The sequence below is a fragment of the Triticum urartu genome, chromosome 7A (assembly GCF_056163025.1).
Source record: "Triticum urartu cultivar PI428250 chromosome 7A, HENAU_Tu73, whole genome shotgun sequence".
NCBI classification, from domain to species: Eukaryota; Viridiplantae; Streptophyta; class Magnoliopsida; order Poales; family Poaceae; genus Triticum; species Triticum urartu.
The window spans coordinates 151860195-151885720 of record NC_141879.1 but is presented as its reverse complement, the minus strand read 5'-3'; the positions used below and the strand labels follow the sequence as shown (position 1 = coordinate 151885720).

At 45.4% G+C, this 25526-nt stretch overlaps 2 protein-coding genes across 3 annotated transcripts; one reads left to right on the top strand and one right to left on the bottom strand.

Moving 5' to 3' along the window:
* The first annotated feature begins 9037 nt into the window (after positions 1–9037).
* On the top strand, positions 9038–12759 carry LOC125520002 (F-box protein FBW2). Its single transcript, XM_048684781.2, has 3 exons — positions 9038–9192; positions 10245–10598; positions 11798–12759. The coding sequence occupies exons 2-3, from the start codon at positions 10288–10290 to the stop codon at positions 12462–12464; spliced, it is 978 nt and encodes a 325-aa protein (XP_048540738.1). The 5' UTR covers positions 9038–9192; positions 10245–10287; the 3' UTR covers positions 12465–12759.
* Positions 12760–21047: 8288 nt separating this feature from the next.
* On the bottom strand, positions 21048–25202 carry LOC125520231 (polyadenylate-binding protein 2). Of its 2 annotated transcripts, XM_048685091.2 has the most exons (6): positions 24996–25202; positions 24794–24893; positions 23991–24061; positions 21708–21899; positions 21479–21609; positions 21048–21371 (listed from the first exon to the last, which is right to left on the bottom strand). In XM_048685091.2, exons 1-6 carry the CDS (start codon positions 25086–25088, stop codon positions 21329–21331), a joined length of 630 nt encoding a protein of 209 aa, XP_048541048.1. In that variant the 5' UTR covers positions 25089–25202; the 3' UTR covers positions 21048–21328. The 2 variants fall into 2 exon arrangements, with proteins under 2 accessions (XP_048541048.1, XP_048541047.1); XM_048685090.2 differs by having other exon boundaries at positions 24794–25200.
* Positions 25203–25526: the final 324 nt, after the last annotated feature.

The window sequence follows — 25526 nt, the reverse complement described above, 5'->3', positions numbered from 1 at the left end:
TGTTAAACCTCCGAGTGTCTCCCATCAGATTACCAAAATTGAGCGAGCTCTCCTGAATTGAACGATGGCCTTTACCCTTCATCCATGCTTGTCTCCACGATATTACTTTACCTGAAGATGTTGAGGGAAACACGGCGGCCTCCTATTATCATGTGCAATTTTTGGGTATCACGTGCTCATCCATTGAAGAGCACGGTGTGGAAACTTGGCTTTTGTATATTGCTGTAAAGAAAAACTTGGCTTCTGTATATTGTCGTTGCTCTTGTAGATTAAACGGCAGGGCTTCGGACTGTTCTCTTTTCTGAATCCTGAAGCCTGCACATGTGGGAGCGGATATTTTAATGTGTGAACAATTACTTTTTTATTGGCTATCGGTGAGGATAGGGTGAAAAAAGATGGTCCAAAGAAACAGTGCACAAAAGGGCAAAGCCTTCGCAAAGCCAACAGTAGCAGCCGTGCTGTCGAGTGGTTAAGTACACCTGATATATCATCCACTTAAGTTTTGACACCTGATATATCATCCACTTAAGTTTTGACAATTGACATGACACGAGAACCACATAAGTTTTTGACATTGACGTGACATGGGAACTGCGGGTATTAACTCGAAATGAACTAGGCTGGACAAGCAAACCAATACCGACAAGATTGGACAGTTCTTTTAAGAAAAATCTAATTGTGTTCAAGCTTTACAGTGGACCAATGATGGCTGGTTGGTGCATGTACATTCTTAATTTGATGCTGGCATATACTCTTAACGTTTCTTTTTTACTTCACATATAAGTTTTGTCTTAAGTCAAACTTCATCACAATAGACCATGATTATAGAAAAAATGCAATGTTCACAATATTAAATCAATATCTTTTTCATTAGATGCATCATGGAATTAACTTTTACATTTTATATCCTTAGTATTGTACTCCCTCCGTAAAAAATATAAAAGTGTTTAAACGCTCTTATATTTCTTTATAGAGATTAGATGTTAACACTTTTTCATATGAATCTGGCCAAATTTTACAAAGTTTAACTTAAGACAAATCTTATATGCAGAGTAAAAAGAAGCGGATGAAGTACTTCACAAGTAAGTAGTGGTTGTGATTGTCAAAAAGAGCGACGCCATGTGGGCAACACTTTCTTCATATCCACTAAACAACGCTTTCTTCACATCAGAAATGCAAGTTTGTCAAAAGGTTGATTGGCCCGTTGATCTACTTGTGATTTTAGTCTATGGCATGTCAGTCAGTGTCTGTGTCTCTAGGCTTTCAATAGCTTGGAAGAAAATCGAAGTCCACTTTTAACATGGCTAAACTTATACCTCTCTTGCAGTAAAACAACACTATCAATTATTCATGCTTAATTTGTTTTGTAAACCTCCCAAATGAACATGAGTTTGAACATGAACAGCTGCAAACTGAATCTGTTTAAGAAATGATTTCATTTATTTATTTGGCTCCATAGGTAGTGTCATTGAAGATTTTGACGAATCAAAATACATGTTTCAAAAGAAGACTTCAGCTCAACCCAGAAAATCAGAATATGCAAAAGCATAGCGTCTCATATAACTATATTGCATTATATAAATATGCGTGTTTTTTTATGTCTGCTGAATTTTGATGTTCACATATACAAACATGTGGATGTATGCGACATAATTAGGAGGTGTGCTCATGTGTGTTCTCTTTTGTAATTGTTTATTAAGCCTTTCTTAAGGGCATAAAGGCTTCATATTCATAATATAATTAAAATATTTGATAATAATAATTATTGGATCTGTATGGTCTCATATTGAGAATTTGAGGTTTGCATTTCTTCAGAAAAGGCCGCACCTCGCACGTGAAACTGTGGAGATGGCATGTAGCGTCGCGCCTAGAATAAAGAGGGGATAGGTTGTGTTGCAAACTTCTGAGCACAACATGCCCTTTATTGCAAACCTCATCAATTGAATCTGATGGCTATCCTGTGTTGAATCCAACGACTCGCGACCCGGCCAATCTTTTTAAAAGATCAGCCAGCTCACGCGTAGCATGGCCCTAATATAATGAAAAAAAATGATATTCATAATTATCGGGTTTGTATAGTCTCATATTGAGAATTTGAGATTTGGCGTTTCTTGCACCTCACACGTGAAACTGTGGAGGTGGCGTGTAGGGTCGCGCCTAGAATAGAGAGGGGATAGGTTGTGTTGCGACTTGAAAGAGGCGGGGATCCCATCTTCATGTCTTCAAGCGGACGGCTCCACACCCACGGTGCCCTGTTCCTCGTGGCAACCGGAGAGGGGTAGGGGTAGCCGGTAGGAGTGTGGGACGATGAGCGAAGTGCATGTCGACGTCGATAGTTCTCTAGCATAGCATAGACATAGTGTTGATGTATGTTTGTTTGCCCATAGGAAAAGGACAATGAGTAGTTGGTTGAGGTTGTGATCGCGTCAAGCCAGCAGCATGAACCGCTTTGCTTTGTACTCCCTTTGTCTTAAAAAAATTGTCTTAAATTTATCTAGATACGGATGTATCTACCATCTTTGAGACGGATGGAGTACTAACTTGGAAGAGGTGGCGATCTACACATGTTTTGGTGTTGCGTCCCGTCAAGGGCAAATGTATAACTGGGTTAAAAGGATGGAGGTTAACTGCAAGCGGAGAAAGGTGACGGTGACGGTGACGGAGGAAAAGGAGACGACAGGCTAGTATGAGTGGTTGCTAGTGAAAGAGACACGAGCGAAGGGTAGAGACGGTGGAGCGAAGGGTAGAGACGGTGGAGCGTTGAGTGGGCTTGTGCCATCTCTGGCTAGACAGGCATGAGGCGTTTTAAAGAAGAAAACAGTGATTTGTTTTAAGAACTTGAAGTTAAGTTATACGTCGTACTTCCTCTGCCCGGGTTTTTAAGTCCTACTCGTAGTTTGTGTCTAACTTTAACCATCAATTTAGGTAATAAATTGTAAGTTTTATGTATTGGAAATAATACCATCCAAAACTTTTTTTCAAATGCAAATTCAACGATGTAAGTTTGTGGTATGTAAGTTATATTTTGCTAGTTAAATCTATGGTCAAAATTTGATCCAAAATAGGAGGGGGCTTATAAACCTAGACGGAGAAACTTTTGGAAAATTGGGCAAGTTAATGATTAATTTCAATAAATAATTCATGACTAAAACAGAAAATAGCATAAACAATCTAGCACACTATATGAACAGTAAAACATGCACAGCAGAATCGCACATGTACAACAACTACAAATTGAGGTATGAACATATCACGACGGACATACAGTTCATTAGTTGCTGCAGGAGAGACGTTGTTAATGACGATGTTGGCGACGATCAGTTGCTGACGGCGTTGGAGACGATGATGCACCTGACTTGGACGGAAGATAACCCGTGACGACGAACTTGAGCAGTCGCGCAGAGCACTTTCAAAAACCCGAATTCGTCCTCTTCCAGTGCAGGATCGCTTGGACGAACGGTTCCGAAGACCTGCTCTCCGAACTCCGATGCACGCCGGCATTCGCGATGGAGTAGATTACGGTGGCGGCGCAAGTTGCGAGATAAGGCAAAACCCTAAGGTGTTTTCGATATGTCTTTGGCCGCGGCATGTAGCAGTATTATATAACAGGACTGGTCCAGTATCGTGTCGCTAGCACGATCTAAAACTGACTTGACACTAAGTCGTATACTTACCAGACAAGAAATAATTAACTTGTCTATCAAGACATCAAAAAATAAAACGTCAAAATAAAACCGCGCCCATTGCAAGGAAACGGACCAGATTTTGGCGGAGCACTTAGGCGCACGCACGCGCCACCTCGAGCCCGTGCCCGAGCCAGGCCAAGCCAGGCGTGCAGAGTGCGTGCATGTGGTCTTCTATTTCTCTCCTTCACACATCACTACAAGTGTGGTGTAAAGAACCACTATATAAAGAGGTCACACACCTCATCAACTTCTAGGGTGATACTAAACTTTAGAACCACCATTGCCATTTATTCACGGGCCTAGTTTGAGATTTCAGAAATTCTACAACTTCTAGGGTGGCACTAAACTATTTATAATATTTGTGAAACTGTTTCTTGAATATTTTTTCATAACTCTTACTCCACTAATACTCGACGGATCGTGATTCCCTTAAGCTTGTGACCTTGTAGGTTCGGCAAAACATAGACGTGAACGAAGCTCCCTTTTGTTCAATGACCAATAGCGAAATCGTGGACATCCATATTGATCCCTATGAATACACGAGGGATATTCTAGTGAACATTTGGTTATCATGTTCTATTACCTTTACTCCGCGATACTTTATGAAATCCGAGGTGAGATATATCAGTATCCTCTTGATTCATTCTCATGCTCACTATACCGGTCTCCTCATTACCAGTCTTGTTGTTCTTTCTCATTGACATATTCCAACATCCCTGTAACTAGTTAGTTGTGTCTGGCCAGACAATGATAGATGTCGTCATATCGAGAGGGTCCTAAGAATATTTCTCCATCGTCAGAGGAGCAAATCCCACTCTTGAGCTATCTAGCCCCTTGTCATACTTTCAGATGAACCTGAAAGTTGTCATTATGACCACCATGTTACATATGACGTTTGAGAAACTCCAAATCCCATCGTCCGGTAATAAGTGACTACGACACTCTCATGGTCTAAGGAACTAACGCATATGTTAACTCTTTGTGTTATATCGATATCGATTGACTGGTGACGATTGCATCTAAAAGTATAACAAACAAGTTGGGTCAATTTAATATGATTGTTCTTCTAACATAATACTCTCGATGTTGTTTTGGGACTATTGTTACACTTAACAATATCCCAAGATCCGGAAAACATGATCAACATACAACACTTGAGCTAGTCCTAGAGACGATAATAGGAATCAAGTTTTACCGTTTATCATTCCATACATGCTAATGAGTTTTTCGCTGAATCGCATATTCCACAATCATAGCAGTTATAGCATATAATATAAACTCTTAATTATAAACGTGGAAATAAACAATACAATATTATTGCCTTTAGGGCGTATTTCCAACAGCTTGGTGGTCAAGGTCCACTTTGGTGCAACTAGGGTTGGAGGGGGCACACCCCCTTGGGGGGAGCCGACCTTAGATGGGGCGCACCCCTTGGTGGTTGCCCCCTCTCACAAGGTGCCCCTCTCCTCTTCTCCTATAAATAGTGGAGGGAGCATCACCTCTTTTGCACACAATCTCTACGCAAGGGTTGCCCCCTCACTTGTTCTCCATGAAAAGTTTGTCTCACCACAAGGCTGCTTCTCCTTCTTTTAGTTCTCCAACGATGCCTAGTTCTGGATGGCTAAGCATTGTTGGATCACTGATCTCGTATGCGTGCAATCCGGTATGGAGATTGCACTTTCTATCTTTGCTATAGGGAGATTATTCTCGGTGTTGGGAGGTTGTAAATCCTAGCTATGAGAATTTGCATCAATAATTATTCACCAACTCTTCTTCCACTGCAACTCCAGGTTGGTAACGATCTGATCTAAACCCTTATGCATCTTCATAATGATCCTGAGAATTTGATTCGTAGGGCTTTTTTTTGGTTTTCTACTACATTTCCCGACAACGTGATGGATAAAATCATGCAATACATGGGGTATGATGATGAATGAGTAGGGAGAAAGCAGGTTTCCTTATCATAGCCCATTTCTACAAGTGATCCAGAGTCCTGGAAGACATGTAGCAGGATGCTCGTTCTGCACATCATTAGGATGAATTTAATCCATGCACGTCACCTTTGAAGGAAACCATCGTGGTGTAGGATGTGGAGAAGGGAATCTTGGCAGATAGATTAAAAATTAGTTTTAACTAACGTTTTAATATGATGGTGGGTGCGTCTATTTTATATCGCTGGTGTAAATAATCTGCTGCGCAAAAAGGTGGACCGAGAGGGAACTGTTTTGGTCTAAATGGACAAGTAGTGGTAATGAGAGTTGTACTTAATATGTTAGAACTTTTGCAATGGCTTTTCAGGACATTTCTCAAGGGAAATAGGTTTGGAAGCCTCTAGCATGCACTTCGTTAACATAGGTAGTATTGCAAAATGTGTTCGATTTAGACTAGTGCTTATTGCTTTCTTATCATAGAAGTCACTCAATATTAGTCTTTTTTTTGTTTGGTGAAGCTTTGGTATTTTTTTTCTTCTAAAAACTAGGCTCGTGTATAGCCTTCGATTTCATGACTAGCAAAGCACTGGTAATTTCTTATTCTGAGAAGGGTTGGTCTAGGTGCCTTAGTTGAGAAAGGGGTTATGGATACAAATGTCATGGAGAGAAATTCCATGACGGGGAAGGTGGTGCCTAGGGAGAGGAGAACTAAGAAGTTAGAATTTCCAATCTTGCTCATGAGAAAAAAATCAACCCCATTTAGCTCAATAATAATTATTTTATTGTTGTGTAATAAGTAAGAAGGAAAAAAACAAGGAAAATATTGTTTTTTCATCACCTTCAACGGCAACCTTGACTTTTTGCCTCGTTGTTTCCAATAGGAAATATTTTCTCTCCTTATACATTCAAGGATTTGGACGATAACCCGTCTGATAGCTAATTTGTGGTAGGATAGTAACCAAATGTCCTCAATTGGTTCCAATATGGAGATAACCACCTTATAGTTATTTTTCTCTTGGTTTGTGGGGAGAAGAATTTGTGCCATCTTGTAAGTGCAAGGCTTTATGGCTTGATGGCGGTTACCGGAGAGAACACATGATGTTTGAATGATGATGGGCCAAATCCCATGCCACTAGATTGTTGGGTCCCAAGACAACTAAAGGGTTCAAGCGTTTTCAAATTGAAAAAACGTGGGAAGTGTAACGGCTGTAGCGGCGAATATGACTAGTGGGACATGGTCAGAAACAAATCTAGTTAGGGGAGTGATAGCTAAAATTTTGAAGAAAAAAGTCCACCCCAAAAGTCCTTTACAAAGTCTCAATCATAGTGATTTTACCTTAGTGTAATTTGCGAGAAGCATATACATGAAATATATTGTGTTTTTGTCTCTTCCAGTGGCAACTATGACTTTTCCTTCGTTGTTCCCAGCAGGAAACATTTCTTCAATTGTTAACTCAAAGATTTGGATGACAACACACCTAAGACCCAATGCATAATTGGATAGGAATCTTATTTCCCCAATTTGGTCTATTTCATGCCTGGAAAGGGGATGTTATGTGCCATATTTTTGGTGCAAAGCAGGTCGCTTGATGGCGACAACTAAAACAATGATGATGGGCCAAATCCTAGGCCGTTGGATTGTTGGGCCACAGGTGCCCAATCGTTGTCAAATTACAAAACCGCGAGAAGTGGGTGGTAGTAGGATATAACTAGTGGCACATGGTCGAAAACAAACCTAGTTAGGGAAGTGGTGGTTGAAAATTGGAATTCTTTTATCCCAAAAGTTGTTTAGAAAGTCTCAATTTTATTTGTTTTATTTTACCATAATTTTCTAGAAGCATAGACATGGAAATGTTTTGTGTGTTTTCTCTTCTTTGATGTTTTTTTCCGGTACGAAGCGTTTCTCTAATTGTTCGATTGATGAATCTGGATGATGATGCACTTAACAGCTAATTTATTATTGGATATTTGGTCTAGGATAGAGATAACCACTTTGTTATTATTGTCTGTGGCCTTTAGTGTGTGCATCGAGGGAGAAGGGGGGGTATGTGCTATTAGTTGATGGCAACATCTAGAGCGGACGCGGCATTTGAACAATGAGGTAATGAGGGACCAAGCCCCAGACCATGGGATTGTTGGGCCATAAGACGAGTAAAGGCCTCAGACATTTTCAAATCAGAAAAAATGCAGGAAGGTGAACGGCCGTATTGACGAACAATGCTAGCATGACATTATCGAAAACAAATCTACTTAGAGAAGTGATGGTTAAAATTTGAAAACGAATTATATACATATCCCTAATGTCCTTTACAAGTGACAAAAGCCATAAAAAAACAGATGAACACATCGATCCCACATTAATTCAGGAAATATCTACCATACCATATAACCATTGAAATCATTTCTTTTTGCGAAATAGACCCTCAGATCTAATCACCAACCAGCATTACAAGGCAACCCAAAAAGAAAAAAGAAAATTACAGCTAGATCCTTGAGAAGCCTCCCGACCCCTTCTTCCTGGATGAGTCAATGGTGCGCCGCCGCAGCTACTTCAACAGCCCTACTGCCAGATTCCGGCTAACCTTGTAGTCTCACGCGGATGGGAAATCATCACTGCTAAACACCCCGAAGAAGCAGCCGTGAACGCCAGATTCGAAGCCACCGATCCGAGAATCCCATCGATCCACCTACACATGACCTCCACGAGGCCCACAAACCTCCCCAAGCTCGGTGCCGCTGCAACACGGACATAACTGGGAAACAAAAACCCGTCGAGCTAGTAGCGCCACCATCACGCCTCAAGCACCCGGGGATCCAAGACAAGGATCCACCGCCCCAGAGGGACAACGATGAAGCCACACCTCGCTTTCCTCACCGCCGACGACAAAACCGCCGCCGGAGTGGTGGAAAAGGAGCCGAGCGATCCTTATTCCCCTCGACAACTCCGACACCACCTCGACGCCGTCGCCGGAAGCCCTAAACCAAACCCTAGCTACCCTATCTACAGCGCCAAAGCACATAGACGGGGTCCCTGTCCCCGCCCGCCGCCAGACCGGCGAGCGGAGGAGGAGGGGACCGATGCCCTCAACGGTGTAGAGCGGTTGGAACGGTTGGAGCGGTGCCGTCCCTTTCGCCCTGCTTATCGCAAGAGGAGAGATAGATCTAACTCACACACCGTAGCATCACAGATAAATCTTGTGTCAACATCACCAATTTTTCTCCAACAAGAAGCATGACTCGCTCGATCCCGTTCGAGCGTGCCACGTTTATGTTGAAAGGCCTGCGATCCCGTCACGTTTCAGCTTCAGAGTCACTCACCCGCTCGCCTCAGCCCGGCCTGGGAATCCAGGCCGCGTTTTTCATCCCCGCTGCACCGCAAAAGGCACGCGCCCGCAACAAAAGGAGAAAGACTTTCCGGTCCTCTCGCCGACCACTTCACCCCTCCACTGTTACACTCAACTCTGTCTCCCTCCCCCTCCCTCCCCACACCCCTCCTCCTCCCCTACCGAGACGCCCTCCACAGATCCAAACAGCATCACCACCATCGCCACCGCCACCACCGCCGCCGCGGCCCGGTAAGCCTCCTCCCTCCCGGCCACCTCGCCGCCCCGTCTCCTCACCACGCCGTCAACGTTATTCCCCCTCCCGGCCGGCCCGCGAATCCTCGCCAAGGCGGGGGACGAAAGAAAAAGACGGGTCTCTATCTTATTCTTATTCGCCTCCCCTTCTCCTTTCGCGAAAGAACAAAAAAATCATGGATGGAAAGGCCGGCCGAGCTTTTGCGTTCTTTCTCGCCATCATATCCACGCCTTTCGCCGCCCGTGGAGACCGGAGCAGCCTGTGGAGACCGGAGTAGTATATAGATTAGCGCCGCCAATTACCGCGCCGGGTGTCCCCCCGCCGCCGCTTTCTCGAATTCCTCGTCTCTGGCGGAGGCGCCGCTTTAGATCTGCGCGCGTCCTCCTCTCTCCTGGTACTCGCCGGTTGGTGTGTGTGTGAGGTGATGTTTAACAAAGTTTAATTCCATGGCCGGCTTTTGGTTGGTGCTCGCATCTTGCTGCTGCTGCTGCTACGCGTCTGGTTCTTGGATAGGTTTCCTGATTTGGGTCCTCGCTCCCAGTGACCGGCCCGCTTTGCTCCAAGAGGGGGTGCTATTTTTGGTGCCCGCGTGCGGTGCTCTAGGTGCTCTGCCATATCTAGCCAGCCTCTTGGACTGGCAAAAGAAAGTTCATGTTTCCTCCTCCTCTCCCGGCCATCTCGGTTCGAGCTCATTTCTTCCTCTAGTTTTGTTGCAGCGTGCGACTTCTTTCTTTGCAGCTCAGGGGAAGCTTGCAAAAAACTGTAATCGTCTCGGTGTTTTTTTTCCTTGGAATTTTATCGTCCTCGTCGCTGTGTTTTATTTTTATGTACCTTGGTAGCTGCTCCTTTGTGGTGGTCTTGAAATACTGGCAACTTATCATCTCGAAATAAATATTGATTATCTGGATTTTGTTTCATAGTATAGGAAAGCACATTCGTACTGTCAATATGAGTTACCATGAAATTCTGAATGTGCTACTTCAAGCCTTCAACTGTGTGAGCTAAGGAGATTTTACCAAAGAGTGATGTATCATTGTTCCTGAAACAGGTGGATCATACAACTTGCATGATCAGTCCTGGAAGGATCAGGGATGGAAGAGCACCGTGAGGAAAGATGCTGGGAGGACCTATTGCCAGATGCCCTGGGACTCATCTTCCGCAACCTCTCCCTCCAGGAGATGCTCACCGTGGTTCCCCGGGTTTGCAAGTCCTGGAGCCGGGTGGTCTCAGGGCCCTACTGCTGGCAGGAGATCGACATCCAGGAGTGGAGCCAGCAGCAGAACAAGCCTGACCAGCTCACCCGTATGGTTCATACGCTTGTCACCCGCAGCGGTGACTCGTTCCGCCGCATTAGCGTGTCCGGGCTTCCCAACGACTCGTTGTTCACCTTCATCGCGAACCAGTAAGTAGTTTTCTTTTGTTAAAATCATTTTTGTGTTGGATGATACTTTCCTGATGAGATTTGATAACCTAGATGGGAACGGTATTCTTTTATTAGTAGTTGTGGACCATTAGCTGGTGGAAATGTGCATGTTGCTGGAGTACTTCTTCAGATTCGATAGCATCCTTGCCTAATGCATGAGAGCTTTCGTGCGGAGTATGGTTTGCGTTGTGACAAGGTGTAGTGGCAGGTGAAATATCATGGCTGTGTGATTGCATTATAGGAGCTGGATTACTAAGGCGGTTAGAGGGAGGAGGGGGGTGAGGGCGACAGAGAGGAGGGGCGGGAAGCAAGAGAGTGGTGGCCACGGTAGACAAAAGGGCGCAAGCGGTGTGTGTAGGGTGTGTAGGGTTTTAGCGCCTGCCGTAAGAAAATGAACGGCGGAGATCGGCTGGATGACATGATCGGACGATCTAGGGCCCAAATCTCTGAGAAATGACGCAACATGGGCATGAATGATAATACGTCTATTCATTAGAGAATCATGTGCTAATGAATATAAACAAGTATTACCTTATATGTAACATAATTGATTCCAAATTTACCTGCCTTGCTTCTGTATTTGTCTTTACACAATAAGGTCCGCTCTATTGTCGCTGAATTCAATCATTTATAAACAATTGTGCGTCCATTTTAATAGTTATTTTTGTAAAGGCTCGTAAACTATTGATTCAATTGCATAAATGCAAATGGAGTAGTATCATTCCAGTGCATCAATCCATAAATACAGGGTTATAGGTGATGGTATCAAGTTGCTAGCACAATAATACTCCTCTTGCTCAATCTGTTTTCTGATAGTGATGAATGTTGTGAACATGGTGCCATATCCTGCACATGTGTGCAATGCAGAAGAACATGTTCAAAATGGTATCACCAACCGCCCCCCAACTCTATACAATGCTCCACTGCTCCCTGGCTCTGATCTATTTTCTGACTGTACTAAATGTTAGGAACTCAGTTCATAGCCGCGATTAATAGCATTTAATCGAGCAGGTTGTGTCCATTTCGAAATATTTGTGTTACATTCCAATTATAGACCCTACTAAAACAAGGGTTATCTATCATAGTGGTATCTAGTGTATTATACTTCTGTTTACCTGTGATCCTATCCATAATATTTGGTTCAACTGTACTGACCCTACCGTGTTTGATTTTCTAAGCGCGCGATCTCTCAAGACCCTGGAGCTTCCTCGGAGCGAGATCAGCGACTGCATCGTGGAAGACGTCGCGCAAAGGCTGTCCAACGTCACGTTCCTGGACGTCAGCAGCTGCACCAAGATCGGCGCCCGCGCCCTGGAGGCGTTCGGCAAGAACTGCAAGTCCCTGGTGGGGCTCCGGCGGGTGATGCACCCCATAGACGTCGCCGGCAAGGTGTGCCAGCACGACGAGGCCCGCGCCATCGCGTGCAGCATGCCGAAGCTCCGGCACCTGGAGATCGGGTACATGCTGATCGCGACCAACGCGGTGGTGGAGATCGCGTCCCGGTGCCGCGACCTCAGCTTCCTGGACCTGCGCGGCTGCTGGGGCGTGGACGACAAGCTGCTGCAGGACAAGTACCCGGGGCTCAAGGTCCTGGGCCCGCGCGTGGACGACTGCTACGAGAACAGCTTCCTGGAGGAGTGCTCCGACGACTCGGACGACGACTCCATCTACTCGTGGGAGGAGTTCATGGACGACGAGGACTACTTCGTCGCCGCCGGGAGCGACGAGGACGAGGAGGCCCTGTGGGCCGACGGCCACGCCCTCGAGGGGCTCGAGGTCAGGTTCTACGGCGGCGGGTTCGGCGAGGGCGCCTTCGCCGGGATCGACTGGCCGGAGTCTCCATGAATGAACCAAGCCTTCCTCATCATCAATAAGCCGTCAAGAGAAGTGAAGTCTGTCTGCCTGCTTGCTTCCTCCTCCTGCTGCTCCTGCTGCTGCTGTCTTTATTATAGCATGCTTCAGCTCTGAAGCATCTTCTTCCGTGTTCGTGTGCTTGTAAAAATTGTGTCAAATTGTGTTATGTTTAGCTGCTTGCAGATATTGGCCCGGATGTTGTGAGAGTGAGCTTGTCTGGAATGTAAAGAACCTGTGGTGCTTAAAACATGGAGCAACAAATCATCAATATGAACTGTTGAGAATACTGCTGCGTGTAGTAATTTTTCGTTTTTGGATTACGAGTGGCCGGCTGCTGCCAGGTGCGATCCCATCGGCGGGCCGTGGAGAAGACGTGACCTGACCTGGTGGTGGTGGCAGGAGCTGCTGGAGAAGCGGCGGTAAAAGGCTCTGGGCTCCTCTGATGCGGGTGCATGCCATGGCAACGCCCAGACCCCAGAGCCAGCCAACAGTGCAGGGCCAGTCGGCCGGCCGGCCAATGCGCTTTTTGCAAGGCAGAGGAGGGCCAGGGGCAGGGCTCTCGCGCACGCTCGCTGGCTGGGGCTGGGCGGTGGTGGCAGATCCTAGATTTTGTCCGGAGATCTTGTGACGGACGGAGGGGGTGTCTTGTTGTCAGACGCAGGCAGGCCGGGGAATCGCCCGGCCGTCGCGTACTTGGCAAGCCACTTGTCTCTTGCAAGGCAAGGCGGGCGGGCAGGCCACCTGAACGGAACTGACCTCGCCATGCACACCACGCCGCGTCTGCGGCGCTCTGCGGCCTTGGCGACGCGCACGCACGCCAGAGGCGGCCTCTGATGGGCGTTCCCAGTGGGATGGGAGCAGCCACTGGGGCGTTGCCAGGATACCAGCTCTGAGCACCGGGCACACCTTTCGATGCTCTTGTTACTGTATCCTGCTCCATACTCCGTCGCTCCTAAAAAGCTTGTCTTAGATTTACATTTGTATTTAGACAGGTTTTAGAGCAACTCCAAGAGGGTGACCCAAACGGACATGAATTTTGTCCGCCTTTTGTTTGTTTGGGTCGGCCAAGCGGACATGCATGTCCGCTTTTTCGTTTGGGTCAGCCGGTGCGCCCAACGGGAGGCAAACCCATTTTGTGCATGTCCGTTCCAGCATCTCATGGAACACGTAGCAGGCGGGCAGCTCGCAGCGAGGCAGGGCGAGCGCGGCACGGCACGACGAGCATGGCGAACTGCAGCAGCACTGGCCGGGGGCGGGCGAGAGGCGAGGCCAGTGGACTGCAGCAGCACCGGCCGGGGGCGGGCGAGAGGCGAGGCCAGTGGACTGCAGCAGCACCGGCCGTGCGCGGGCGAGAGGCGAGGCCAGTGGACTGCAGCAGCACCGGCCGTGCGCGGGCGAGAGGCGAGGCCAGCGGCTGCAGCAGCACCGGCCGGGCGCGCGGTGGAGCACGCCGACACCGCGGAAGGCCGAGCGCCGTGCAGCAGCGAGGCGAGGCCGGGCGCGGGCGCTGGCGAGGCCACCGGCTGCAGCACCGTCGGCCGGGGAAGCGGTGGAACACGCCGACACCGCGGAAGGACGAGCGTCGTGCAGCATCCCTGGGCACCCGCGCGTAGCCGGACGAGCGCTGGCGCGAGCACGAGGGCGAGGCCGGGCATGGGCGCGAGGGCGAGCGCCGTGTAGCAGCCCCAGGCAAGGTCGCGAGCGCGAGGCGGGGTTGCAGTAGCTTGATGGCATCGGTCAACACCAATCCATCAGCCAACGAATCCATCAGCCAAGCCAACGAACAAGTAGCTAGCTGACTCGCCGGTGTACGATGGCTTCTTGGACTCGACGGCATCGACGCTGGATGCGGAGCTCCTTGCTGCCTGCTCATGGAAGGCAGGCACGGGCGACTACTGCTGCTCCTTCCCTGGCGGCGTTGCCGCGGCGTCGGATCCCACCGGAGGGAGAGCTGCTGCACAGGCGGTGTGTGTTGGCCCAAACTGTGCACGCCGAGTACTTTCCGGCGACACGTAAACGACCGACGACGAACGACGACGAAGAACTTGCCGACAGTCTTGGTTCCTGCCCCAAGTGGCCGAAGCAAAATACACCTACGTATCACGGCTGATCGTAAACGATCTACTAATAGCCACGCACGCACACAACGGCCAGCACGGCCGGAAACACAAAGCGCACGCACGCGAGACGCCGGCGTATTGCCAAAGGCTCGTATCGAGCCTTGTGTATGCTTTATTGCTTCAACTCAAGGTACGTTAGATTACAGGGGCTGGTCCATATATATACTAGGCTAACCTAGCTACGTACATGACCGAGTTGGCCAGGAATACTAATCCTAGTTGGACTAGGAATCCTACCAAACCACGACGTACACATGCCGTGTACTACTAATTCGTGTTTAAGTCTAACAGTGTGCCCAGCTGCATCGAGACCGCGGCGTGCTCTGTGCCCATGCCATCGTGGGTGGCGACAAACAGGAAAGGAGGAGAGAGAAAGAGATGGGATGGATGAGTGGAATCTTTGGTTGGATGACAGATGGGCCAGCGTACATGTGCAGCGGACACAGCCGGACGAAGAAGCCACCAAAAGCGCCCGCTTTGTGTCCGCTTTGGACCCATTTCAGTCTCAAATTTGGAATGAAAATAGATCCGCGCGGACACAAAGCGGACGCAAAAAAATGGGTCTTTGCGTTGGGCTATCGTTTTTATCCGCGCGGACCCAGACAGATATGCGCGGACGAAATGGGTCGCCCCATTGGAGTTGCTCTTAGTGTTAGATACATACATTCGGATAAGGCGGCAGATTCCTCCAGACTTGGCGTCCCCCGCATCGCCCCCCCCTCCCCCGCTCGGGGGCTCCCCAACCCTAGCCGCCGTCGGGCCTAGCCCATCTTCCTCCCCTCCTCCCGCCGCTGCCGGAGGACGCCGCCGGCTTGCGCCCGGAGGCCGACGGCGGTGGCGGGGGCTCTTCCTCCCTCCCGCGTCTCAGGGGTGGCGGGGCCCCAACATGCGTGGAGGTGCGACCGATCTAGAAGCGACGATGTTGGCTTCGACAGCGGTGGCGGTCGGCCCTGCCTCGGGCCACGGGCGGCGGCTGCGGCGGTTGGCCTGGATCGGGCGGCGGCGCGATGCGGTCCTCGGTGGCATGTCATCTGGCTTTAGATCGGCGGCGGCGTCGAGGGCATGGTGGACTGCTTGACGGCACCCACAGCAGATCTGTTCTGGCCGGTGTAGCCAGTGGTGGTGGTCATCTTCTTCGTCTGCGGTGGCCGGCCAGAAGCTTGGTGATCGGATCTCAGATCCATCATCTAGTCCCGGCTGCGAGTTGTGTAGACATGGTTGCCAGTGAAAACCAAGCCGATGGCAGGCGATGGCGGCGTTCTACGTCGTTACCTTGATGAAGGCATCGTCGTGTAACTACTGTCGACCCATTCGTGCTGCTTCGGGGAAAACCCTAGGATCTGGTGTTCCAGATCGGACGATGGCGGCACGGCGGTGTCGTTTCTCTTTTGGAAGCATCGTTTGTGGAGCAGCGCTGGAAGTCAGAGGCAGGAGGTGGAGCGGCTTCGTCTTGCACAGAGCTTCGATGGAGATGTCAAGTCATGCCTGACCGACAGGTGCTACGCTTTGTCATGCTTGGTCGGCAGGTGCTACGCACGACATATCTTCCAAGGACTTCAAGCTGTGTCGGCTGGTGGTACTTGGCAGCATGGCGCTGAGGTGTATCAGTGGCGACCGTAACATGCTCAGCTGTTTGCGCACAGGGAGGAGGTGTCGTTGGGTGCCGTGGTGGCGTCGACGATAGCTAGACCGAGTAAGGTTGATGCATCAGTTCAGTTCTGAAGATGGAGCGGTGACAGTTGGCGGCGGCGGCCTCTAAGAGCACGCTGGACCAGTGTGTGCCCCAGACCCGACAAGTGGCTAGTTTGGGTCTCAGATCTTAGATGTTCGGATTGGCTGTGATGTCTATTTGGTATTAGGCCCAGGCTATCTGTGCCCCTTCATCAACTAGATAGGTGTAGCGATATTTGTTGCTTAGACGGCGGCTTCAATCTTACTGTTGTATGACTTTGTAAGGTCTCATAAGAATAATTAATAAATTGGTTATATGTATCGTCCAGATGCAGAGGTTGGGTTTGTTTTTTTTTTTAAAAACATATATTCGTACCTTAACAGATATACGACAAGCTTTTTGGGACGGAGGTAGTACGTTTCAAACTACTAGTTCGTATGTTAGGTTTTGTTGGAACAAAGCTTTGACAACCAAGTTATGCTATTAATTAATATATATATATGTATTGATATGTAACTTTTGTTAACCATAATTACGGAGAAGTACTTTTGAAATATGAATGTAACGACGACCATTTTCTGTTACTACATAAAGTATACATACTACTAATAGAATAATTGCTGGACAAGAACTTGTCCTAACCCTGATGTGCAAAGTATTTTGAAACGAATGGAGTATTGTCTGTCAAGCACCACTTTGTACGCAAAAATGTTACTCCCTCTGTCCGAATTACTTGTCGCAAAAGTTGATGCATCTAGCCGTGTTTTTAGTTTTAGATACATCAATTTCTATCTATTTTTGTGACAAGTAATTCGGACGGAGGAAGTATTTGACGGTCTTGACCAATCTATCTACTAGTGAAAACAAATAGGATTCAGTTCAACCACACATTACTACAAATGTGACGCTCCCATATACACATATCTTTTTGAGATCTTTTTTGAAAATCCATCTTTGATATCTAAGAGAGTAAATTTCACACAATCTATTGGTTTTCTAAAGAACTTGTATATTCAAGGTTGAGCTGAGTTCAGTCCCATATTTGCTTGTGTGAGAAAACTTATCTACGGATATGATACCTCCTATAAACATTCTTTACCTTTTCTTTGAAAAGAAGATATCTTATAAAATTTTGTTTGTAATCAAAAATAAAATTGCTTTATTTCAGGTAAGAAACAGAACAACTATAGTTTTATAAATTCCCCTAAAAAAACTAGAGTTTTATATAAAGGACCCCACAAGATTCAAAATAACAGCCACTAAATCTGACGTGTTGTTTAGAATATTGCTTGTGTGTGAAAACAGATATGAGCCTCCTATAAACATTCTTTTCCTTTTCTTTGCAAAGGAGGACTCTTATAAGATTAAATAAGATGCTTTATTCAGATAAGATGCGGAACAACTACAATTTTATATAAAGGTCCCCACAAGATTGGAAAATAACAGGCATTAACTCCGACGAGTTGTTTGGAAGATTGCTTCTGTGAGAAAAACAAATCTACGGATATGAGACCTCCTATAAATATTATTTTCCTTTTCTTTGCAAAGGCAGTCTCTTATAAATTTTTTTATAGGAATAAAACTGCTTTTTCAGATAAGAAACGAAACACCAATTGTGCTATTAATATATTAATATGAGACTTCTGTTATACAAAATGATAATTATGAAGAGGTACTTTATGAATATGAATGTAACTACGAACATTTTGTGTTACATAACGTATACATACTAATAATAGAATAATTGTTGGATAAAAACTTGTCCTAATGAACCCTAATATGCAAAGTATTTTGAAACGAACGGAGTACTGATTGGCCATACAATCACTATTCTGGACCCCTTTCATTCTGCGGTGACGGAGGGGTCATACCGTTCGAGGCTTTTTCATAATTTGTAATTAATCCTTGTCTTGTTTGTTGGATTAGGTCTAAGTTTCTTAATGAACTAGGTGTTGATACAATAAAAGAAACTACAATAGACAAACTATAATCTTTTGCCTTTCCCTATTTCTTCTCGTAAAGTTCCATGCAGTTTGATGACGGGTACACCAGAGGTGTGTCCTTCATTGTCCTCTAGTACTAGGGAAAGGTCCTCTCAATGCTCTAACCCCACTATACCTTTGTAAGCTAAAAATGTTAATTAATATTTGATGGTCTTGACCAATCTATGTGGTGAAATCAAATAGGATCCCATTCAACCAAATATTACTCATATCTTTTCGAAAATCCATCTTCAATATTTAAGAGAGTGAATTTCACATATCTGTTGGTTTTGTATAGAACTTGTAGAATCAAGGTCGAGTTAAGTTTAGTCCCAAATTTCTTATGTGAGAAAACATATGTACAAATATGAGACCTCCTGTAAACATTCTTTTCCTTTTCTTTGCAAAGGAGATCTCTTCTAAAATTATGTTTTTTATAGAAAATAGAGTTATCATCGATGAGAACAACCCACCTTAGAAAGAATTTCGATGTAGCAATGAACCGTCAGGGTCATGATCTGGACTCCATCAAAGAGAACTTCCTTGAGGTTTCACAAATCGTTTGAACCACCAGGGTTGTCTGGGGTTTGATCACGACGAACACATCTTGGATCAGTGAGAGCTCCATCGGCGTAGAAGGAAACAACCGTCTGATGCCGCCATGAAGGAATATATAAGAACATTCTCTGCTTTGCGGACGAACCACCACATATCACGGTCAAACAAAAGATACAACCGGTGAAGACCAACCTGTACAAGTTCTCGCCGAAGAAAAACAACACACCACAGAAACAACGATGAATCCAGTAGGACTTATTCAATGGAGAGGTCACCCCGTCATCTCAACTCCCTCCCACACAAAAACCTACCAATCTACACCACTCAAACCAGATCAAAGCTCTCCGCAACGACGCAACACCCTATAGGGAGCCAAGGGGAAAACACCAATCCAGCTGGAAGGGGCAAAGCAACCAAACCCTAATCTACCGGTGACCACACGACGCGCTCTGGAGGACTCGACAAAATTGGTTTTGTGTAGTCTTGTTTTCCGTAACAAAAAAAATGGGTTGTGTTTTTGGGTCGTGATAATCGTACTAGTGGATCCCAAATTTTCCTTGTGCAAGAGCCACCATATCCGTTTTCCTCCCGCGAGTCCGAAATGACCAAACCCATCAACTCCATCGACAACCAAGAAGTCGGAGTCAACGTTTACCCCCACTTTCTTCAGTGTATGAATCAATAAATTGCCGCTCCAGATCAACCCTCCGGCAACCCACCGCCTCCAAGACTCGCTGCGGCATATTGCTTGATGCCCCAAATCCCATAAGAGCGAGTTATTTTGCTTTGGGAAGGTCAAAGAAACAGAGAGTGAGTGTAGGCAACTCTTCGATCGTGAGGTGGGTACTCTTCTGTTAATGTCCCTTGGAATACCCATTCATCATTCTAAACTCATGAACAAAGAATGAAAAAATATTGAAGATCGCTATCAAAAGAAGCTCAACAGCTGGAAGGGAAAACTCATCTTGTATGGGGCACGATTAAATCTCATCAACGTTGTTCTCACAAGTCTACCCATGTTTATGATGTCCTTTTTTGAAAACCCAAAGGGGTGTTGAAGAGGATTGATTTTTACTAATATAGGTTCTTTTGGCAGTGCAATGAGCACAGACGGAAGTACATACTAGCTAAGTGGGATATCTTGTGGCGGCCAAAGGGTCAAGGTGATTTCGATACTTGAAACATAGAGATAAAAACAAGTGCTTGCTTAGTAAATGGCTATACAAATTTCTTAATGAGGAGGGTGTATGGTAAGAGATTCTTCATAATGAGTACCTATGTTTCAAAACTCTATCTCAGGTGGAAGCAAAAACGACACTTGCCTTTTTGGAAGGGTTTGATGAGGGAAAGTCTTCTTTCTTTAAGAGAGGTTCTTTTAAGGTTGGCGATGGGCAATCTACGAGTTTTGGGAAGACACTTGCTTGACGGACAACATGCTTGCTCTACAGCACAAGAGAAGTTCTTTTAAGGTTGGCGATGGGCAATCTACGAGTTTTGGGAAGATACTTGGTTGACGGACAACATGCTTGCTCTACAGGACCCACCCATTATACAACGTGGCACGTAGAAAAAAATGAGACCGTGCACTCGGTGTTGGGATTAACACATCTAAACATCCAACTTAGGGAGACTTTGATTGGGGGAAAATGGATAAAGTGGCTTACAAGTTGATGTTGGTCAACTTATCATAAACACTGGATGTATTCAAATGACGGCTGAATGCTAATGGTGTTTTTACAGTCATGTTTATGTATGAGGATCTTATCAATATGGGACCGGTGTTCCATCATATTTCGAAGATTAAGGTCTCAATTAAATTAACATTTTGATGTGGTTTGTGTAGAGGGAGGTGGTTCTTACTAAGATAATTTGGCTAAGAGAAATTGATATGGATATAAAAAATATTGTGTTTGCGGAGGGGTCACGTCTGTTCTGATCCCGAGCTCACGTGAGCTGGTGAACAGTAAAAAAAGAACAAATCCCAGTACATAATGCTGAAGGCCCCTTTTCAAAAGAAATTTTCACACAAAAAATGGGATTTGTTGGATTTTTTCATATTTTTTTAATTTTACTGTTCACCCAAGCTTTTCAGAGGGAGAAGACAATTCTAGTTTTTTTCCGCAATGGCTAGGATTTAAAACCGTTGATGAAATATGCTTGTTGCAACTTAACACCCTACAGAGCTTACCACAAATCTTTGGACCTGTTAAAACAAAATAAGCTATCGACTGATAATAGGAACTACACGCAGAAGAACTCCTTCAGAGCAAGAAATATATAATACAGTTCAGGCATAGTATGTCGTATGACTTGATTACTAAAGTCAAATAGTACATAATGCTGAATTGCTGATGCATGTAGTGGCTTAAACATCTTTCAACACAACACGTACACAACAACCATCACATATCCTTCTGTGAAAATAACGAAACACGGTGCAAGGATTTGAGTTCTCTGACTGGCTTGAGATCGATCGAAGACTAGTGTTGTCATGTGTTGACAGAACTCCAGTAGAGCCAGAACTTAGTAGAAGGGCCTGCGCGGACGGCGGAACCTGGGAGCTCTCCTGCATTAGGAAAAACAGGAGGGCATTTTAGACGAGTGATGATGATGCTCTCATTATTTCAGAGGCCCAAGGGGCAAGGGGTACCAAGTAAACAAAATTAAACTTACCCATAACCACCATAAGGATTGTAAAACGGTGGAGGATATGGCCTCATGTAGGGGTGGCCGCCATATGGGTTGAATCCTCGGCCCCCTCGGGGCTGCTTCAACCCAGGAACATTAGTCCGCTTAGGCGCTACCTGATGAGCACACAAGGAAGGTCAGCATACCACATAGGTTATTGCTGAAAACAAGGTAGTCAGTTGCAGTATGAGGGGAGTATGAATTCACAGCTCACCTTGATTTGCCGACCATGAAGCTCTGACTCACTCAGCTTGACAGCTTCCTGAATAGCTTCTGCTTCAACAAATTCGACGTAAGCAAAACCTTTAGGCTGCCCAAACTTGTCGGTCAGGATAGTCACTCGGTTGACGGTTCCGCAAGAATTGAAATGCTGCTGCACTTCTTCTGGAGTGCATGCATAGTCAACCTGCAGTTGTGATCATTACAATTACAAAACATAATGAGTATACTTACGATGTCACATAACACATTAAAAATCAGCTTGCAACTAATGAAACATTCAAAATAAACCAACAGCACCAGACTGCATCTCAATTTTAGCAAACTATCAACCTGTGAATTCACTAGAGCTCCACAGTAGTTAGTACTTCTATACTGTTCTAGAATAGAGATAAATTTTCATCAAACATCCTAAATTTTGACTGGTTATGTCACTCACAATAAGAAACTACTGTTGTTACTTGATCCACTAGATTTATGAACACTGGACCTGTGATGCAAGTTAATCAAGCACATTTGCTTTGCCTCTAAGAGCATATAGCCTAGCACTCCTCGCACGTATTCCTTACTAGAAACAAATGTACTTCTGTCATAATAGTGATGCACGCAAAGCAAATTCTGTTATACACATGCGAGGACAAATTACTAGGTACATAGATACACAGAACTGACGATGTAAACAGATAAACTTGGAGCTGATAGTGGTACCGGTCTGCAGCTCAGCCTCATATTAATTTTTCATAAGGAAAAACATTCACGTCTGCAATGTTCTATGGCTTACACAATACGGTTTGACCTGCATATAGTAACTAATTGTTCGCATTTACAAGATTTTACAGCCTACACACTAGACCTTAAACAGGATGTAATGGACAAAGGAAAACAGATACTCATCCTGCAATGTTTATTTAATATCTAGTCATGTCGACTTCTAAAATAAGTGGCATATCATAGGCTTCTTGCTACATAGACAACAGGCTGAAAAGCATATTGACACACATACACCAAAAGTCAAAATAGGGAACAGCAGTGCTTGCAAAGGTCTGCACAATATATGTTACTACTAGAGCAAGTCTGTCATTGGTACATCAGAGAAAGCGAAAAGCAGGTATATAAGTTACATGCTTTCAGACTGACATGCCCCCAATGCCTATATGAAATAATAAAACATCGCGACTACAGATATCATTTAATCATATAGACCCCCCTAAACACCAGCACTCTAGTTAAATTTTTGACATACACACTTCCTACGGATATTTTAAAGCAAAAGGAAACTCTATTGGTTATATTTTGCTGAAAGATGACAAAAGTGGCAGATGAACCATTAGATTAATTATTAAAACATGATTAATTCCAAGGGGGGGAAAGACACATACTACAGAGAATAAAACACTCCAGGAGGCATAACATGAAAAAAAAAACATAGCATTCTTCAATAGACACAACATAAAATGTGAGGTCACACTTACATGTCATGCCTATGCACCCCTGCCACTGATTCTCATCTACCGATGGCTATTGATACCATGCCACATCAGTCCATGTATGAGTCTCAAGCGCCAGATGGAGTACATGCAGCAGTTCTCTACTGACATTTTCGGGGGCATTTCCTATCACACTGTATTTTTTTTCCTTTTTCTTCCTTTTTCTATATTCTTTTTCTTTTTACTTTTTCAAATATTTTCTTTTTTTTCATGGATTTTTTCCTTTTTTTTTCTTGCCCCCTCTAAGCTAACACTAGAACTTGCACTGAGACTCAGCCAGATGCCAAAATTTCGATTTCAAAGACTTGATGATAGCAGACTACCCTGCGGCCAATGTCATTTCTCAATCAATGCACCAGAAAAAAAATACATTGATAAAAATAGAAAATACATAGTGCATTTCAAGTCACTGATAAAATATGATTGTCAATGATACATGCTCAAAGTTATGGCACTATTTAGGGGACTAAGACACATTGCTGATTGGCACTATGACACAATCTATTGGGAATCAAAACAAAAATCATCAAAGTATAGATAGAATGTTTTGTGGAAACATCAATACCTAATCTATGAGCACCTTAAACAAAATTTGGGCTGGCCAAGCAAATCAAGTAGTTAACTTGAACATGAGCTTTTCTATAAACGATTTCACAAGCATAACAAACATTATCACATGTAAATAGAAACATATGGTATCAGTTTTATCGCATATACCTAGGCAATATCATAACTACTATGAAATGTAGGAGTGCCAACTAAATTTAGACATCAACAGAACGAAAACTTACATTTCCAACAAAAACAGAACGAGAATCCATCTCTTCTTTTGCTTCAGATGTGGTCGCGTTAGGATCTCCACCTACATGGTACAAAGGCTCAATGTGTTAAGATATTTGCAAGGAAATATTAATATAGAAATTACAGTATAAAGCGTTTAACAAAGCCTAAAAGAATATGCTCCGAGATTGATCCGACACAGAAATATGATGTTTTTACATTTGAGTATGCTTCGGCAAGCAAAGAGGCAGTTACTAAACATCATTTTGTACAAGCTTACATAATACAATGGTGTGGAACGGTTCATACAGAGCCTCTAATACTCCCATATTATGTTTTACCACAGCAGAACTACCATAACCCCAACTGGTTGAGAGAGTTCTTTTTCTAAAAGGAAATTAAGAGGATTATGAATGCGTGAAACAACATTATATACATCCCAAGGCAGGCAACCTACCAAAATTGCATATAACAGACGATCAAGGGACTAACCAAAAGCAATTAAACCACACCGTACAACTAACTACGCTGGTTAACATACCCATACACTAATGGGCAACAAGAAAGGAGGCGATCCTAGGGCGTGTTAGGATCCAGCCTTGCGAACGGAAGCAAGCCAAAAAGCTGGGTAACGAGGCGACCTCGCCGAGGAACCAAACCATTGGCTTCCATGCTGGGCTGGGCGTGGCCAGCGCTTGCCCGAGACCCAAACGTTCCACTACTGTCCCGGATCTGAAATTCCCCAACCACCCTGCCCCGAATGCGGGTCCTAAAGTTGATACCGACAGGTTCCGTACACGGACACGGCACTGACCTTGCATCTCCTTGGCGACCTTGGCCTGCATCTCGCGGAGGGCGGCGGCCTCCTCCTCCATCTCCTTGAGGCGGCGCTTCATCTCGTCGAGCTCGTGCAGCTGGACACGAACAGGGTCAGTACCGGCGTTAGAGTTTGGGGTGCGGAACCGGGAGAGAGGGGCCGAGCGAGCCGCGGCGGCGGCGGCGGGCGCATCACGAACCTTGGCGGCGTCGTCGCCCCCGGCACCCATGTCGACGTCCTCGCCGTCGACGGGGATCTCCTGGCCGTACACCTCGTGCTCCTCGTCCTCCATGGCCGCCGCGTGCTGAGCTCGAAATCCAATCTACTCTCGCCTCGGCCTAACCTAACGCGAGGGCGATTTGTCTCGGGGACTTTGGGGAATTCGGGATTGGGTTTAGGGACAACGGGCTTTTTAATAGAGTGGAAGCGTGTCAGAGTCGGACCGGGGGATTGGGCTGAAGCATCGTTTGGGCTATTTCATTAAGCTCATCGGCCTCGGAACGCTGTTTTAGCCCAAACTTTTGCCATATATTATTCGGTTCGTCTAAAAAAACAGATTCTCTCTCAAAAAAATGCCAGATATTCGGCTTGCTAAATTTTGGTTAGCTCTGAACAAAAATGGAACGGTTAGCTTAACCATGAGTTGGATTAAACTAGCAAAAAATGCCCGTGCGTTGCAACGGGAGAAAAATTTATCACATGTGTTTTTAATTACCCTTAAAATAAATAT